Source organism: Crotalus tigris, unplaced genomic scaffold (assembly GCF_016545835.1).
Source record: "Crotalus tigris isolate CLP2741 ecotype Arizona unplaced genomic scaffold, ASM1654583v1 scf7180000024338.4412243, whole genome shotgun sequence".
Lineage (NCBI taxonomy): Eukaryota > Metazoa > Chordata > Lepidosauria > Squamata > Viperidae > Crotalus > Crotalus tigris.
The window spans coordinates 423323-442400 of record NW_024100508.1 but is presented as its reverse complement, the minus strand read 5'-3'; the positions used below and the strand labels follow the sequence as shown (position 1 = coordinate 442400).

At 38.6% G+C, this 19078-nt stretch overlaps 1 protein-coding gene across 1 annotated transcript in view; it reads right to left on the bottom strand.

Moving 5' to 3' along the window:
• The window catches only part of SGCZ (sarcoglycan zeta), a 241138-nt gene that overhangs the window by 31644 nt on the left and 190416 nt on the right, over positions 1-19078 (bottom strand). The window contains exon 5 of the mRNA XM_039325793.1: positions 5071-5143. Coding sequence (XP_039181727.1) covers positions 5071-5143 — 73 coding nt within the window. The remainder of the gene's footprint in view (positions 1-5070; positions 5144-19078) is intronic.

The following is a 19078-nucleotide window of genomic DNA, read 5'->3' as shown; positions in this document are numbered from 1 at the left end:
CATGGTTGCTTGTCATACTCTGGCTTTAGGGCAGCGGTTCTCAACCTGTGGGTCGCGACCCTTTTGGGGGTCACACAAGCCTTTCACAGGGTTCGCCTAAGACCATCGGAAAACACGTATTTCCAATGGTCTTAGGAAGGGCTTGTCAACCTCCTTCTCTCCCTCCCCCCCTCCACTCCACCTCACTTGTTTGTGGAAAATATGCTGCTTGGCAGCAGTCTGCATGAACTCTACCAACTGTGCCCTGCAGGGGATGCATGAAGAGTGCAGGTGCAGAGCAAAGCCCCGCCCTCCCCAGGGACTCATTGTGCAGCAACCGGATTGACTTTTTCTCGTGCACGCAGGTCAGTGAAGGGGAGGCCTCTGCAGCACCGAACTCTTGCACCCATCAGCTGGCAACCTCTGAACTTGCGCTTGTCAGCCAGGAGGTCTCGTGATGGCTGCCAGTCTCCTTTGCCACCTCGCCCATCCTCGACTCCTCCTCCGCCCGTTCATGTTGAGCCTGCCAGGGCTTGACAGGGGGAGAGGGAGGGAAGGGACTCCTCCTCCTCTCCTAAGCTTCAAAGCAAGATCAGCTTCCCAAGGGCAACACAATCCTCATGAAAGTGGGGGGGGGGAGAAGCAAAGGGGGTGAGAAAGCTTGTGGCAGGCTTGAAGGAGCACCTGTTAGCTTTGGTGATGAGAAATTCCACACAAACCCAGGGAAGGGGTGGAGAAAAGGAGCCCCCTTTGGGAGGAAACCGCCACCTTCTTCTTCTTGGCTTTTCACTCTTCTGTTCCTCGGCAGCCGGGCTGCCAAGCCTCTGCTGGCTGGAACTTCCTTTCCTTCCCTCACTCTTGGTCTCTTCCTCCTTCCCTCCCTCTCCCATTGTCCCTTCCTCCCTCCCTCCCTCCCTCCCTCCCTCCCTCCCTCCCTCCCTTCCTTCTTTCCTTTCCTTCACCTCCCTCTTTCTCCCTTCTTGCCTCCCTCTTTCCCCTTGGCCCTTCCATCCTTCCTTCCTTCCCTCTTGTCCAGGATCTGGGCGAGCCTCTACAGCTGAGCTGCGCTTTCGCTGAGCAGCCCAGAAGCAGATCAGCTGTAGCAGTTCTCCTGCACTCCTGCCCAGCAAACTTGCTCAAGCTTTGCTGGAAAATATGCCACTTGCTAATTTAGCAGAAGCGCGAATCAGCTGTAGCCCGGTGAAGTTGAGCAAGTGAGCTGGGCAGAGCTCTCCTCTGCCTCTGCCTGTGCACAGGCAGGTTTGGCATGTCACCATGGCCACCGGCAGCAAAGCCACCAGCCACGCTGGCAGCCTGTCCCCCTCCACTTGTCCCTTCCTGGGCATGGAGGAGGCAAGGAAGGAGGGGACAAAGAGGGAGGAAAGTAAGGGACAATGAGAGAGAGAAGGAAGGAAGGAACAATGGAAGGGAGGGAGGGAAGGAAGGAAGGGACAAAGAGGGAAGTAAGGAAGAAAGGAAGGAGGGAAGGAAGGGACAAGGGGAGAGAGGGAGGGAAGGAGGAAGAGACTAAGAGGGAGGGGAAGGAAAGGAAGGAAAGAAGGAAGGAAGGGACAATGAGTGAGAGGGAGGGAAGGAGGAAGAGACTAAGAAGGAGGTGAAGGAAAGGAAGGAAAGAAGGAAGGGACAATGGGAAAGAGGGAGGGAAGGAGGAAGAGACTAAGGGAGGTGAAGGAAAGGAAGAAAAGGAAGGAAGGCACGATGGGAGAGGGAGGGAAGGAGGAAGAGACTAAGAGTGAGGTGAAGGAAAGGAAGAAAAGAAGGAAGGAAGGGACAAGGGGAGAGAAGGGAGGGAAGGAAGGCAGGCACCCACCCCAGTCCCATCCCAGAGACCCACAGATTCATCCCCACAGGCACTCTGCAACCTGAGTGATCAACTGGCCACACCCCCTGGCCATTGATCACGTGACCCTGGGACACTGTGAACGTCATAAGTATGAATCAGTTGTCAAGCATCCGAATGTAAATCACATGACCCTAGGGATGCTGCAACAATCATAAGTGTGAAAAATGATCATAATTAGCTTTTTCAGTGCTGTTGTAACTTCAAACAGTCACTAAGTGAATTGTTAAGTCAAGGACTACCTATACTTTCCCATTTTTTCCTCTCTTTTTTTTGGTCAAGTTTTTGATACCCCCGGTCAGCTGGATGGAGGGGTTGAGGGTCACCACAACATGAGGAACTGTATTAAAGGGTTGCGGCATTAGGAAGGTTGAGAACCTCTGCATGTCTAGGGCTTCTTGGTATACTGTAATTTAGGACTGCAAGAAACCACTGAGGTGTAGCCCAGCACAGAGTCCTGGCCTGGCGTCCAGCCCAGCCCAGCCCAGCCCAGCCCAGCCCAGCCCAGCCCAACCACATGGCATACAGGCGCTTCTTTGTGCACTGAAGCATTTCACAGTACAAAGCCCAGCCCCATCCCATCCTAGAAGCATGGTACAAAGTCACAGCCACCCCACCACAGTTGCCATTCTGCACTTTGAGGTCTCTGCCACCCAGGTAAGCTTTGCTATTGTCTTGTTCCTTTGATGAAAAATGTGTCTGTTGGATTTGTACGTTAAATACAATATTTTATGCACAATAAAATAAAGATTTAGTTGTAACCACAGGTTATAACAATGTTTTTCTTTCTTCCATTCAACTGGGTCTGATTATTGGAGACTACCTGGACAAATCTCTGCAGTTTTTTTTTGGCAAGAGATTTTTAGACATGGCTAAAAATTGGCTCCTTCCTAGGGCTGAGATAAAGTGACTGGCCCAAAGCAGGACTAGAACTCACAGTCTCCCAGTTTCTAGCCTGTTGCCCTAACTACCAGATTAAAAGTCATTTGAAACTGTACTGTGTGGTAAGGATGAGCATATTATCGAAATGTTTATAAATTGCTATTGAAATTGAATTTGGAGAATGAATATGTGAAGCATTGTATGATTTAATGGGCAAAGAATTCTGGGTATAGTGTAATGCTTGAACAATTGGAAAACATGTGAAGGGTTTAAAATTTACCTTGAACTAAAACTTAAAGGAAAACTTTTATAAAATGATGTATTGATAGTATTTAACCTGACAATTTCCCAAAGATATGTAAAGGTGTTTCAAAAGTATGTTGGAATATAAATGCAAAGAAGGAACTTTTTATCATCTTTGATGGACTTGTGACAAAGCAAAGAAATATTGGAGAAAGATTCATATTTTAATACATAAGCAATAGCATTTGGACTTATATACCACTTCACAGTGCTTTACAGCCCTCTCTATGCAGTTTACAGAGTCAGCATATTGCCCCCAAAAATCTGTGTCCTCATTTTACCAACCTTGGAAGGATGGAAGTCTGAGTCAACATTGAGCCAGTGAGATTCGAACTACTGAACTATTGGCTGTCTGCAGTCAGCAGAATTAGCCTGCAATACTGCATTCTATCCACTGCTCCACCACAGCTTCTTTAAGATAGAGGTCCCCGCTGGGCTGTGGCCTCTTGGCCGCTGGGCTGCATGAGTAGCTGGGTAGTGCATGTGCGTGTGCACATGCTCACCCTTCCTTATGCCATCATTGCTGCAAGTGTGTGGGCAGCGGCAGCCCCGCTAATATTGCACAGATGGCAGCAGCACTGCAAGTGGCAGGTGGACTGCGGCATGATCCTCATGTGGCGGCATCGGTGCAATCCTTGTGCCAAGGCAGCATTGCTGCAGGCCGTGGCACGAGCCTTGTGCGGGGGCAGCGGTGTGATCCTTGTGCCAGGATGGAATCACTGTGGGCCATGGCTGAGCCTTGCATGGGGGTGGCAGTGTGAGCCTTGTGCCGGGGCTGGCATTACTGCAGGCTGTGGCATGATCCTTGAGTGAAGGTGGCATTGTTGCAGGCTACGGCGCGATCCTCGTGCTGATGGTAGCATCGCCACGAACCTGGAGGTGCCGCCGTCACTGAGAGCTTTGCACGCATGCTTGCAGTCCCATTTGCGTGTTGCACATGCTCGCAGCCTGTTTCTATGCATATGTGCACATGTGGCCACATTCATGTTTGCGCATGCGGTGTAAAGCGCCTGCCCCTCCCTCTCCCACTGGGCTGCCAAAACAAAAAGGTTGGAGACCCCTGCTTTAAGAAACTCAAAACAAATATAAACAACCAAACCAGAGACTTTTCTTTTAGGTTTAACGGGCAAAGAACTTGAACAATTCTGGAATTTTGTTGTTATACATATTGAGAATAGTAAGAACACTCTATCTGCAGAAATGGAAAGATACTCTAATTCCCACAATAATGGCTGGAAAAACTGATGGAATTAGCAGAGATGGCCAAATTAAACTGCTTTATTAAACAAAGAAAAGTACACATCCCACTTTATTTCTACTTGGAAAACACTTCTAAATTTTGTGCTTAAGATAGAAAAAAAAGAAACTTTGATTTTATAATTTGCTGATTAGACACATTTGTGGCTATAGAAATACTTTAGTACATATTAAGCATGCAAAAGTAAAAAGTTGAGGCTGTAATGTTATTATTTTTTATTCGACTGCCCTGAAAAGAATAGGAAGTTAATGCCTTTCCCAATTTTTCTACTATTTTCATTTGTATTTTACAGGATTAATAAAATTATATGAAAAAAACAATTAGACCAAATTTGCTCTCTATAACAGTGTAACATAGCACAAAAATAATAAAACAGAGTAACAATAATATTATAAAAAGAGTAAAGAGAGTACAGGATATAAGATGGTTGGATCAAGACAAGGACTACAGGTGAGAATCTATTTTTTTAATGACAATAAAGCAAAAATAGCAACTAGACTACTATAAGATGGAAACACATCTGGAATAAGACAATTCAATCACCTGATATGAGTCCTTGAGTTCAATTTTCATCATCAGTTTGGTCATGATCTCACTGCAAATGGGGCACTGAAGGAGCTAATGGGTAATGTTCTCCACTTGATCAGCACCCCAGGGACATTTATTGATGTGCCAGGAATGCAAATATGATTCAATTGTTATAGTGAACAAAATAATAAAAATTGAAACTTCTCTTGCCTAATCATTTTGCAAAGTAATATCCAAAAACTGCTTTTAAGGCACCTACTTGAGGTCTTGAGAAGGTTCAGCTCTGATATGGGGGGTTTCCACAGAATGCTCAAATACAGCTCCTTCTGTGCCTACAACAAACATGAATAGAATACAGGATAGTTACATTCCATGTCAACATTTCATTTGAAAAGTAATGAAGTCCCTTTTTTCAAAACCAAGCTTAATTAATATTAATAAGGTAAATTAATATTTATGAGATTTATTTCAATGAAATTTGTTATAGAAGAATTTTAAGACAATGCAACTCATGAAAAAGCTTTGATGAACCTCACTAAAAGTAACAGCCTTGATCTATATGCCTGTACATAGGTAAAATTAATGGGCATATGTTCCTATTCCATTATTTCCATAGAAGCAGGAAGTCCATGACAAGACCTGCTCAGGTATCTACTTTGCAGTTTTGTAAACAATTATTTCCTTTTCATGGAACTATAAGTCTATAAAGTATATGGCTGTTGAAAACAATGACTGAATTATCTTCTCAAGATGTGCATAATATTTATACTTATTTAGAAATGTATAAAAACCCTTTTGCACCCAAACCTGGCTCATATTTAGATCTTTAATATCTTATAAAATACTTAAGTGAAGATAAACAACTTAAAGGAAATGTTTTTGGTATAAAATACAAATTGATTAAATTACTTTAATAAAACTATTATCTTACATTATTAAATTTTGTCTCTTCTAACAATCTGAACTCTCCTTCTTACTACCACTTAATGTGCTCTAGAACAGTGGTTCTCAATCTTTTCTCCACCACGGATCCCATTTAAATACCTTTTATGGCCATGAACCATGGCCACAGACCCCTGAGACTTAACTTAAGATTTAAATCATACCATTTCTTCAAGCCTTCAAGGACCCACTGTGATGGCATTCTGCCCCCTCCCCAGGGATCTACAGACCACAGGTTGAGAATCACTGCTCCAGAAGATTGCCAAAAAACAATCACTGGTAAGCAACAGTCATCTATTCTCAAGAAGGTAGAAAGCAGATTAGAAGCATTGTTTTAATGTTTGTGGCAAACTAGAGTTTGCTTTTTTGATTGTTATTCAGAAAAAGCATGCTGTGGTGTTCATTAATTATAATTCTCTCTCACCCAAGAATCCTCACCAAGAACAAATGGTCATTAAAAAATCTGAAAAAATTCTTTCATGTATACAATGAAAGGGAAGGAAAAATCACACAAGCCCAGCAATTTATAAAGTTTGTTTCTGCTCCTCAGAGCTAGATTTCCCTCACAGCTGAACTGAATGCCACTATCTATTTTTCATGGGTAAATATGAATTTTCCTCTCTCCATTATGAATCCATATCCTGCCTCTGTTGCCTGGTTCAAGTCACTCTTTCATCTGATATAAAGATATGTAAGAATGACCTTGTGAAACCAAGGAATGAGCTATAGCTCATTCAGTCTAATAAGAGGCAGCTTAACCCACAGAAGGAATGTGAGCAGAGCAAACCATTTTAGAAAGGACCTGCCTAATGTCTTGGGCTATATAGGAAACAGCGGAGAAAAACACTTGCAAGACTAGTAGCTTTGCCAAGTAGACCGGAGATACACCCAGATGAATTAATTCTACCTTATTGTAACATTAAATTGACAGAATTTTGCAAGTCTGGAAGTATGTTTCTCCCTTGTCATTGATACAACCCAAGAGAGAAAGTCCTTTCTGAGACTTTTGCCCCTTCCCACATTCCTTCTGTAGGCTAAATTGCCTCTTATCTGACCATACTCCCAGCTGTGGCTCTTTCCCTTGTCTCTCAAGGTCACTCCTGCATACCATTACATCAGGTGAAAGAGCAAATCTAACTTACTTCTAGTGGAATGGTAGGGAAACCTAATCAGTACTAAAGGCTACTGTTGAGGGCATCGAAAAAAGAGAGGAAAAACTTCATCAACACCAAAATAGCTAATGGTACTTTAAGCTTATCTCACTCAAACACTTGGCATGTGCTAGAAAGAAATCACCTGCATATGATTATGCTTTGATTAAGTAAGGTTCAAAGTGGAGCAAATCCACTGCTTGAATGCCAATTGATCATATTTCCCAATGAAAGTAATGAATCAATTTGTTCTTCTGACCAGTGATTTTGAGAAAGATTTCCTGATCAAGACCTGGACAATAACATTAGATGACCATAAAACTTCCAATGAAAGATGAATTTCCAAAGTCTCCAGCTTGTATCTGCTTGTGCCCCCAGTTTTTATCATGGTAAAAGCCCCTCCCATCCAAATCTACCATCTAATTACTAAGCACATTTCTTCCTCCCTTTATTTGACATTCAAGTAACAAGGGCCATAATCTATGAGAGGGCCAGATATGCTTCTTCTTTCCTTTTTCTGTCTTTACATGCACTTTAAATGCATAGACCTTTCCCTCAATACATTGGGTTTTGCTTTCAGATGCTCCTTAATCCATCAATCATATGACTAAAGAAGAAGAGAAGAGAGAAATCTGTTTCCTTATTTCCCGTTCAAAATTCCAGTTTTCAATATTTCTTGCAATGTAAATAAAGAGAAGATGGGAACATACTGTGAAAGTGAAAATTTGAAAGGGCATTTAAGGACTGGGGCATTTTTTCCCCTTCCAAATTTGGAGATTGGTTTGAGAAAAAGTTTGTGCTCACTCTGTTTCTCTCTGTCTCTGAGTCTCTCTCTCTCTCCCTGTATGTGTCTTATACATATAACTGCATGCACACATACTCAACACACAGAGAGATACACAAATACAGAGTACAGAATATGCATCACTTAAATTATTACAAGGAACTAATTGGATTTAATTTTACTCTCCTACCAAAACATTAAGATGCAGTACTTTCTCTTAAACTTCCTGACCCTGAAGATGGAGGGATCAGCCATAAAGAGATTAGAGATTAGAGCAGACAGAGCACTGAAAATCTTCCAAGAGTTATCATTCCAATAAAGCAAGCAATGCCCTGCAGGATAAATGGAGCTGTTTTAAATGGCATGATTCTAAAAGATATTTATCTGATGCAGAACTCCATGTACATGGCATTCATCCTAATTCAGTACAAACCACATCTACTCATGCATTTGCAAATTGACCTCCCTTGAAACTATGGAAACTGAAGATGTAGCACTCTCAGACACTGACTGGGGTAAACTACTTATTCTGCTCAATTTACCAGTTACTGAGATCTAACCTTTAGAAAATGACAATGAACATGGCTTCATTAATATCACTGGAAATATATATTATAAATTACAGCGTTGAAAGCTTGGTGATAGCTGTTGGTAGCTGTGCACCCAGAGAATGAACAGAGTGAGAGGATACTTGTTACATAAACAGCAAATGAAAGAGTTTCTCTATGTAACGTCTTGCTCTCAACAGAAAAAACAAACAAACAAAACAAAACGGCAACACACATAGAATAGTAGCAAATAGAGGCAAAATTGGGTAATTACATTCTTTTATTGAGAGAACTGTATAGGCAATTTAAAAAGGAACCTGTTAATTTAATTACAACATTTGAGGCCAGAGTAAATGAACTCAGCTCTGGGGGAATGTATTGTTCAATTCAGATAAGGGAATTAAAAAAAAATGATTGCAGGGTTTGCTGAAATTAAGTTACAATAACCTAGAAACCATGTGGGTTAGTTTGCTGGGAAAAGCAAATGGAAAGGATTTTATTCCCAAATCAAGTGGGAATTCCAATGGTTCTTATCAAGCAAGAATTGGTTTCAGTGCAACAAACAAAAATTAAGATGAAAGCTAAAAATACAAAACTAAAAAAAAAAAAAGATCAAAAGGAACTTCAGTTGTTCATGTCGTTGATGAAAGATTGTTAGACATGACTATGGAGTGAATGATCTTAAAACACATAAATTCTAAACTGACTGAATAGATTTAATCAGATAGCTTGATACAAACAAACAAACAAACAAAAACCATATGATGTTTCATTTGAGATGATATTTTCAGGAAATTTTAGCCTGATGTCATTTTCCCCCCCTGCACTACAACATATGGATAATGTTGAGAAGAAAATTTAAATATGATCTTAATTCCTATGACAAATCATAAACTGAAATAGTTGAAAAATCTTTTTTTATTTTTTTGTGCAGGTCACTGTTAACTAATCCTATACAACATCCCATGTTTTTCCCAAAAATTTGAATTGACTAAAACTACTGAATGGGAATATATTTAATTAAAAATTTGCTTCACCTGACAATTTGGGCTTGATGCATTAACAACATCTGAAACTTTCAAGCTACTGAATGAGGTTTATGAGTCCCACATTTATACTCAGTATTTGCAGATCTCAATTTAGTGGACTTCAGATATAATGAGCAAAATACTTGTTTCATTTATGAAATGTTATGTTATTTGCATAATTGCACAAATGATGTAAAATGGCACAAGTAATATAACTTATATAATGATGTTGCTGTGAATGAAATCCTCTCCAATTTAAAAAACATTTGAGAATCACAGACCTGCCCCCTCCCCTACACTAATTAATTTAAAAGATCAAGGTATTGTAAAGCTGAAAACTATTACTGAGATAGATATGGAAATAATTCAGAAGAAAGAGTTGGAATATTCTATTTAAGCAATCAATAAGCTACAGTTTTAGAGAACGATTCATTAGTACCTGATCAAGTTAGGATTTTTATTGGACATTCCAAGACTTATGGGTTTTAAGATCTGTATGTTAGAAGTATATTTTTGAGAAGACCTTGATTCATGTTTCTGATTTGTTCTAAACACCATTCTGGTTTAGCATTCATAAGGTTGCTGAAATACTGGCAAAAATGTTAAAGATATGAATATGCTATTAATTATATATCAAAAAGTTTGGAATCTATCAAATTATTAAGAACCTTTTTGTGAGTGGGTTGCAGTTAAATAGTTGATAGACTATTTTACACTTGACTTAACTCTGGAGAGAAGATATGTGTTCACTTTATATAAATGAATTGGATTTCTAATGATGTGGAAAATCTGAACAATATTATTCCAGGTGGTCAAAGCTTACTTTATTGTTTAAGAACTAAGATATTTGTTTTATGTGCATTTATTTTATTTTATTTCTCTCTGATGCAGGTTCACTTCTGTTTTTCTATTTTCTTTTAATTTTTGGATTTGGTTAATAGTTTTGTTTTGACTGTTAAAAGCATTATTTTTCTTAAAGATAAAAAAGATTGGGCCATATCTAACTGCTGTCATAAAATGGAATCTTTAAACTCAATGACATAGCTTCATTCTGCAAGCATTACTTTTAATACAGGTAGTCCTTGACTTATAACATTTCATTTAGTGACTGTTCAAAGTTACAACGGCACTGAAAAAATAACTATTATGACTATTTTTTACACTTTCGACCACTGCAGCATCTCCATGGTCACATGATCAAAATTCAGACGCTTGGTAATTGGCTCATATTTATAATGGCTGCAGTGTCCCGGGTCATACGAACATCTTTTATGACCATCTGACAAGCAAAGTCAATGGGGAAGACAGATTCACTTAACAACTGTGTTACTAAGTTCATAATTGCAGTGATTCATTTAACAACTGTGGCAAGAAAGGTCATAAATTGGGGCAAAACTCACTTAACAAATGTCTCACTTAGCAATAGAAATTTTGGGCTCAATTGTGGTCGTAAGTTGAGGACTACCTGTAACAATGAACTGCATCCTACAGTATGCTTATAAAGCACTAGTAAAACATATGTATTGTTTTGTGTCACAATTTCTTCAGACTCCACTGTTTCTTGACGTCTCAATCTTTGATTTGAGATAGTTTAATCTTAGATCATGCTCCTATGATATACTGTTCTATTCAATGAAAGTTTACGTATATTCTTTAAATGCCCTTTGAATATATATTTGTTGAATGGTACAGATTTTCTTAAGAGAGCGACAGAGTAAATAGTAAATTGTATTAATAGGGATTCAGTTACATTACTGTCTTTGGCATGGGAGCCCACTGAAGCATTTATTCATTATTGTATATTGTATATATTTTTTTCCCTTTATGGATTACTGCCTTGTCGTGGCGAAGAGGCTTGCGTAACTCAATGAAGCTATAAACTATGCCATGCAGGGCCACCCAAGATGGACAGGTTATAGCAGAGAGTCCTGACAAAATGTGATCCACTGGAGAAGGAAATGGCAAACCACTCCAGTATCTTTGCCATGAAAACCCCATGGACAGTACTAAAAGGCAAAAAGATATGACGCTGGAAGATGAGCCCCTCAGGTCGGAAGGTGTCCAATATGCTACTGGGGAAGAGCAGAGGGCTAGTACTAGTAGCGCCAGAAAGAATGAAGCGACTGGGCCAAAGCCGAAAGGACGCTCAGCTGTGGATATATCTGGTGGTGAAAGGAAAGTCCGATGCTGTAAAGATTTTTTCTCCATAGGAACCTGGAATGTAAGATCCATGAATCAAGGCAAGCTAGACATAGTCAAAAAAGAGATGACAAGACTGAACATCGACATCTTAGGAATCAGCGAACTAAAATGGACAGGAATGGGTGAATTTAACTCAGATGACCATCAGGTATACTACTGTGGGCAAGAATCCCTCAGAAGAAATGGAGTAGCCTTCATAGTCAATAAAAGAATAGGAAAAGCAATACTGGGATACAATCCCCAAAATGACAGAATGATCTCAATTCGAATCCAAGGCAAACCATTCAATATCACAATAGTCCAAATCTATGCCCCAACCACTGGTGCTGAAGAGGATGAAATTGACCAGTTTTATGAAGCCCTACAGCACCTTATAGAATTAACACCAAAAAATGATGTCCTTATCATCATGGGGGATTGGAATGCTAAGGTAGGAAGCCAAAAGATAACTGGAATAACAGGCAAATTTGGCCTTGGAGTACAAAATGAAGCAGGGCACAGGCTAATAGAATTTTGTCAAGAGAATACGATGGTCATAACAAACACTCTTTTCCAACAACCCAAGAGACGGCTCTACACATGGACATCACCAGACGGTCAACATAGAAATCAGATTGACTATGTGCTCTGCAGCCAAAGATGGAGAAGCTGTATACAGTCAGTAAAAACAAGACCAGGAGCTGACTGTGGCTCAGATCATGAGCTTCTCGTTGCAAAATTTAGGTTTAAATTGAAAAAAGTAGGGAAAAGCACTAGGCCATTCAGGTATGAACTAAATCATATTCCTGATGAATATACAGTAGAGGTGACAAATAGATTTAAGGAATTAGATCTGATAGACAGAGTGCCTGAAGAACTATGGATGGAAGTTCGCAACATTGTACAAGAGGTAGCAACTAAAACCATCCCAAAGAAAAAGAAATGCAAGAAAGCAAAATGGCTGTCTGAGGAAGCTTTGCAAATAGCTGAGGAAAGAAGGGAAGCAAAAGGCAAAGGAGAAAGAGAAAGATACACCCAATTGAATGCAGAATTCCAGAGAGTAGCTAGAAGAGATAAGAATGCCTTCTTAAATGAACAGTGCAAAGAAATAGAAGAAAACAACAGAATAGGGAGGACCAGAGATCTCTTCAAGAAAATTGGAGATATGAAGGGAACGTTTCATGCAAAGATGGGCATGATAAAGGACCAAAATGGCAGAGACCTAACAGAGGCAGAAGAGATTAAGAAGAGATGGCAAAACTACACAGAAGAACTATACAAGAATGAGCTTAACATCCCAGATAATCACAATGAGATGGTCACTGACCTCGAACCAGACATCCTAGAATGTGAAGTGAAATGGGCCTTAGAAAATCTGAGCAACAACAAAGCTAGTGGAGGTGACAGTATTCCAGCTGAGCTATTCAAAATCTTAAAAGACGATGCAGTAAAAGTGCTACACTCAATTTGCCAGCAAATTTGGAAAACTCAACAGTGGCCACAGGATTGGAAAAGGTCAGTTTACATTCCAATTCCAAAGAAAGGCAATGCCAAAGAATGTTCAAACTATCGCACCATTGCACTCATTTCACATGCTAGTAAAGTTATGCTTAAAATCCTACAAGCTAGACTCCAGCAGTATGTGGATCGAGAACTACCAGAAGTACAGGCAGGATTTCGAAGAGGCAGAGGAACTAGAGATCAAATTGCCAACATACGCTGGATCATGGAGAAAGCTAGGGAGTTCCAGAAAAAACATCTACTTCTGCTTCATTGACTATGCAAAAGCCTTTGATTGTGTGGATCACAACAAATTGTGGCAAGTTCTTAAAGAGATGGGAGTACCAGACCATCTCATTTGTCTCTTGAGAAACCTATATGCGGGTCAAGAAGCAACAGTGAGAACTGGACACGGAACCACTGATTGGTTCAAAATTGGAAAAGGAGTCCGGCAAGGCTGTATACTGTCGCCCTGCCTATTTAACTTATATGCAGAGCACATCATGAGAAAGGCAGGGCTAGATGAATCAAAAGTTGGAATTAAGATTGCCGGGAGAAATATCAACAACCTAAGATATGCAGATGATACCACTCTAATGGCAGAAAGTGAAGAGGAACTAAAGAGCCTCTTGATGCGGGTGAAGAAGGAGAGTGCAAAAGTTGGCTTGAAACTCAACATTAAGAAAACCAAAATCATGGCATCCGGCCCTCTCAATTCCTGGCAAATAGATGGGGAAGAAATGGAGGTAGTGACAGATTTTATTTTTCTGGGCTCCAAGATCACCTCAGATGGGGACTGCAGCCAAGAAATTAAAAGACGCTTGCTCCTGGGGAGGAAAGCTATGGCAAATCTAGACAGCATACTAAAAAGCAGAGACATCACCCTGCCAACAAAAGTGCGTATAGTCCAGGCCATGGTTTTCCCAGTTGCAATGTACGGCTGTGAAAGTTGGACCATAAGAAAGGCTGAGCGCCAAAGAATTGAGGCCTTTGAACTATGGTGCTGGAGAAGACTCCTGCGAGTCCCTTGGACTGCAAGGCGTTCAAACCGGTCAGTCCTAGAAGAGATCAACCCCGACTGCTCTTTAGAAGGCCAGATCCTGAAGTTGAAACTCAAATACTTTGGCCACCTAATGAGAAGGAAGGACTCACTGGAAGAAGGGCCTAATGCTGGGAAAGATTGAGGGCAATAGAAGAAGGGGACGACAGAGAATGAGATGGAGTCACTGAAGCAGTAGGTGAGAACTTAAATGGACTCCAGAAGATGGTAGAGGACAGGAAGACCTGGAGGAATGTTGTCCATGGGGTCGCGATGGGTCGGACACGACTTCGCAATTAACAACAACAATATTTTTTTAAATAAAAAGCAGCATCAAGATTAAAATTTAGATGAGACTGAAAGAATTATTATTGTCTTTTGCACCCTATCCTTTTCCAGACTGTTAGATTAACATGTTTTTACTAGTAGAAGGAGAATTTGTATTACATTGCACAAGACAACGGTATCAGGAAGAAAGAGAAAAAATCAATTATTGACTTTTAGACTTCAACAAATAAAGCAGTATAATACTGTACTAGATTCAAGATTCAAATGGGAACATTCATACAAGTTCCAAATATATGAATCAGCAGTTCTTTTCAATAGAAAGGTAGAAGCCACACCCCCAAAGATAAATAGGCCAAATTTCATAGATTAAATTTTAATGACAATTTTTGGAAGCGAAAAAATAAAAGTTAGGAACCATAAGCGAGGTTCCCAATTTTTATTTTTTTGCTTCCAAAAATTATCATTAAAATTTAATCTATGACATTTGAGGAGACTCTTGTTTCTGATAATTCTCATTGACAAATATATTTTAACTTCCTATTTTATTATAAGTTTATAGTCAGGCTTTTAAAAATATTTTACAGCTGGTGGCCTTTACTTTAAACATTACAATTATTATTCCCCAACTGACTAAGGACTTGATAGTCCCTAGTCTAACTATAGACTATTTCCTTGATAAATGTGGAAGATACAGGTGGATGATACAAGTTGAATTGCTAGTTTGGCCCACAAATTGCATAGTATTTTTTAACCAGAATAGATCACAACTTCTGATCATAAGGCAATATGAGATTTTTAGTTGACATTCTTGTTTTTATTCAAAATAATAATCATCCAGCAGCTCTGATTTCTTTAGTTGTTGAGCTATTAATCTATATGGTGTCTTGGCAGGTTTTGAGATAAATTTTGATTTATATGGGTTTCCACAAAGTTTTTGTGGATTGATATGACTTATTCAACTCCTAAATCATAAGAGACGTTTAATAGTATACCATCTCTTGGTTTAAATTTATGTCCAGGTTGTGAAGCTTTCTTACTTTTCTTATTTTTAAAATTTATCTTTAGACCCTTGCTCTTAATTAGAAGTTTTTAAAACTATCAATGGAAATACAGGGGGAGCGTAAAGCATAAGCTTTTATTATATGATTGTTTCATAAAATGCACCCGAGATTTTGGGATCCTGCCTGGTTACTCTATAAATTGGAATAAATCATAATGACACTAGTTCACAGTTACAATTCAAAAACTTTTAAGGATTTGGAGTTTAGGTTGTCTCTTGACACCCTTAAGTTGGCATAATAATTTTTAGAAGGGTTAAAAGATTAAATTGATAAGTTTAATGTTACCATTTTTAATACAATGAAAAGAGTTAGATGGATGGTCTGGAATATTTTTCAATATTTGGTGTAAAGCTAAATATGGCAAAATAAGTGCACTCTGAAAATTGATTTAGTTTGAAACCCTTGTATGTATTTCTCATCTGAGTATCACATACCTGTATTTAATACTGCAGGACATGTATAAAAATACTGTGGAACAACCTACATACTCATAAAAATGCTTACATTATGAGACAATCACATTCAAATATTATGTCTAAATTTGTTTTAGGGGGAACCTGTGCTTTTCATAACAGTATTATATTACAAGTGCAATAATGTTAGCCTACAGAAAAGAAATGTACTTCTGTTTCATTGAATTTTTTCTTCTATTATTATACATCAATTTTCTGTAAATAATTCTAGAACACTGAAGAAATAAAATTCCAGGAGGTAGCATAAAGCACTGTAACAAAACTCTAGTCTTTAATGTGATCCAATTGTAGCCGCTAAAGCATTTGATACACTGTCCTCATGCTAAGAGGTCAAAAGAGATGAATTCAGCTTTGTTGCCCTTCAAATTTTTCTCATTCCATTTATAGAATAGGGTGACTGGTGAAAACTAAATGATGCCTTTGTAATTCTACCTCCTTTTGTTAGAAAGTGGATTTAGCCACTAGATACTTTTCTGATTTGATTTTATATTTAAAACCTCAGTGATGGAGCACTGTCTTTGACTGAGCAAAACAACAGTTACCTTCAAAAATGTAGCTTTCATTTATTCCTCACATTCTACAACCAAGCTCAGAGAGCACCAAGGACCCCTCAAATTATCCAAACTGAATAAATTTTTGGAACTAATCTAAATTGTTGCTTAGCTAACTCCCACTATAATTCTAGAAGATTAGCTATTTTTTCTATTTTGATGTGAAGATGTCAGATACCAAATGTACAAAAACAGAAGTGAAACTGTCTTCTCAGTCATCTGATTATTAATGATTGTTCATTACTGCCTAGCCCACTGGGCATTTTCACCCAGCCACAATATGCATTCCCCTATGTAGCAAAAGCCAACAGTCTGGAACTATCTTCACTGTTATTATTCCCAAACTGAAAAGCTTCCTTCCAGCTGGCTAATAAAGTAGAGTTTTTCAAGTTAAGCTGATGGCTTTATGGAAATCTTCATGCTGTTGTCTTGCTAATGCCAATGTAATTTTCCAGGATTTTATTTTATTTTTAAAAAAATCACAGTGCAGTTTACAGACCAGTTAGTAGATTGGATTTACTAATGGAAGGAAAATCCGAAAACAGAAATGTTCTGGTCATTCTGTGCTCCAAACTTGAGAATTCATTAAGCCCTTGTTATGGTTGAGGCAGCTCCAAAAGTTGATCAGTTTAAATGATTTTATAAGGTGTCATTTAATTTTTAATGCAGAAAATTTATATACAGTATGTATGTATGTATGTGTGTGTGTGTGTGTGTATGTATGTATGCATGTAAGTGTGTGTGTGTATGTATACACACACACACACACACACTCACACACTTACATGCATACATACATACACACACACACACATACATATATATATATAAATGTTAATTTTATAGTTATTTTATTATTCTGTTTAAAATTTGAAGCCTCTAGATGTGTCTGTAATTAAACCGTAACATATAAACAAATAAAGAAATAAACTTTAAAAACACAGACTGGGATTAATCACACCACTGGAGATAGACTATCGATTCAGGTCCACAGTCAGACCATCTTAAAAAATCCTATATTGGCCAGCTGATATTTGTATTTGCTGGCATACTTTTAACAATATTTTCTTTATTTTATCAATGCTCAGAAATGAGCAAAAACATAACAGCAGCTGTTGGTTGATGGTGCAGGTTTTCATGCTGTGTGCTGATGAGGGAGCCCAGAAAGTAAAATAGCTGAAGGGGCTTTATGCAATCAAGAAAAGTATCTGGTGGGAGCAAAAGGGAGGAAGAAAAGGAAAAATCTTGGCCTGGGGTTGGAAGCAGAGTTTTCTAAGAAACATTGTTTTAAAAATATGGCTATATATCTTTTGCGAATCGGGAATCTTATCAATGTATGCCCATCTCCATGCTTGTCCTTTACAATCCAACTGCAAAAATTAAACAAAATAAGACCCAGATACCTTATATAAACCCCAGAGCTTTAGACATTTAAAAAAGACCCTCTTGCGTTTAGATTGCATTGGATTGAATTTGCAAAGGTCAACTAGAAAAATGTAATGCTATAATAATCCCTCACCAAGGAGAAATTCAGCCCATGATACAGCTATATAAATGGAGATATTATGAAATATCATCTCATTATTAACCCTAGATGTGATCTTTTGGGTGAATGTCCCAGTGGATTGAAAGGGAAGTTACCCCCCCCCCATCCACAAAGTCAGGTTTGCTCCATCCCTGTTAATGTTTGTGAATTCCCTCAAGACCTGGTTATGTCAGTAGACCTGGGGTCTCAGGGAACCAATAACCCTTTAAAATACTTCCCCTGTGGATATATTCCACTCTTTCCATGTACATTTCACATGTTTAATGATGATTGTTTTATATTTTTATAGTAACTGATTTATTTAATAATTGTACATCTCCCAGAGTCACTTTTTGTGAGATGGGTGGCCATACAAATTTGATAAATTAATAAATAAGTCACTTTTCTTGTGTTCTCTTCTTCCCAGTCCTTAAATAAAAGCATGACAAATGAATTGAATTTGTCTGAATAATATCTAATGTACATGATATATATATTTATATTTTCTGGGCTTAAAACTAGTTTTACTTAAGACAGTAAAAAAGTTGTTGATTCAGAATTACAAGGATTCTCCTATACATCTGAACATCAGATGTGACTTGATATGTTCATCAAACCTGAATAAAGTCATTTTGTTTATTCAACTCATCAAATGCTAGATATGCATGAGAAAGCCACCAATTCTAGAACACGTATGCTATGACAGAAATCCTTCTTGGACATTACACTGTATCCTGCTTCTATGCTGCTTGGACATTACCCTGCAAGTTCAGAGTAAGATAATCTTTAAGGGTAATGCCATTTTAAAAGGTAGATAAATGTTTATAGCATTAAGAAAATAGATCCAGTTGTTTTACATTTATATTCAATACTTTTTTAAGGAGAATAATTGGCTTGAACATTTTGAAATAGATAGATATTGAAAAATTGCATTTTGATTGTCAGTCGGGGGGGGGCTTGGGGGATAATTAATCCATGCTTAACAGATTCTTACTCGTGTCAACAGTCTTTTAAATGGTGACAATAGAATGTACAAATTACTCTTTACTTCAGATAAATAACTGGATCGATCTATTCCCACTGACTATAATACTAATATAGTGAAGAACTGATGGAAGAGAGAATGGTTTACGTTTCCCAACCCCATGTAGCAATTATCCATATACCCATTGCTTTCATATTATATAGAAAATGCA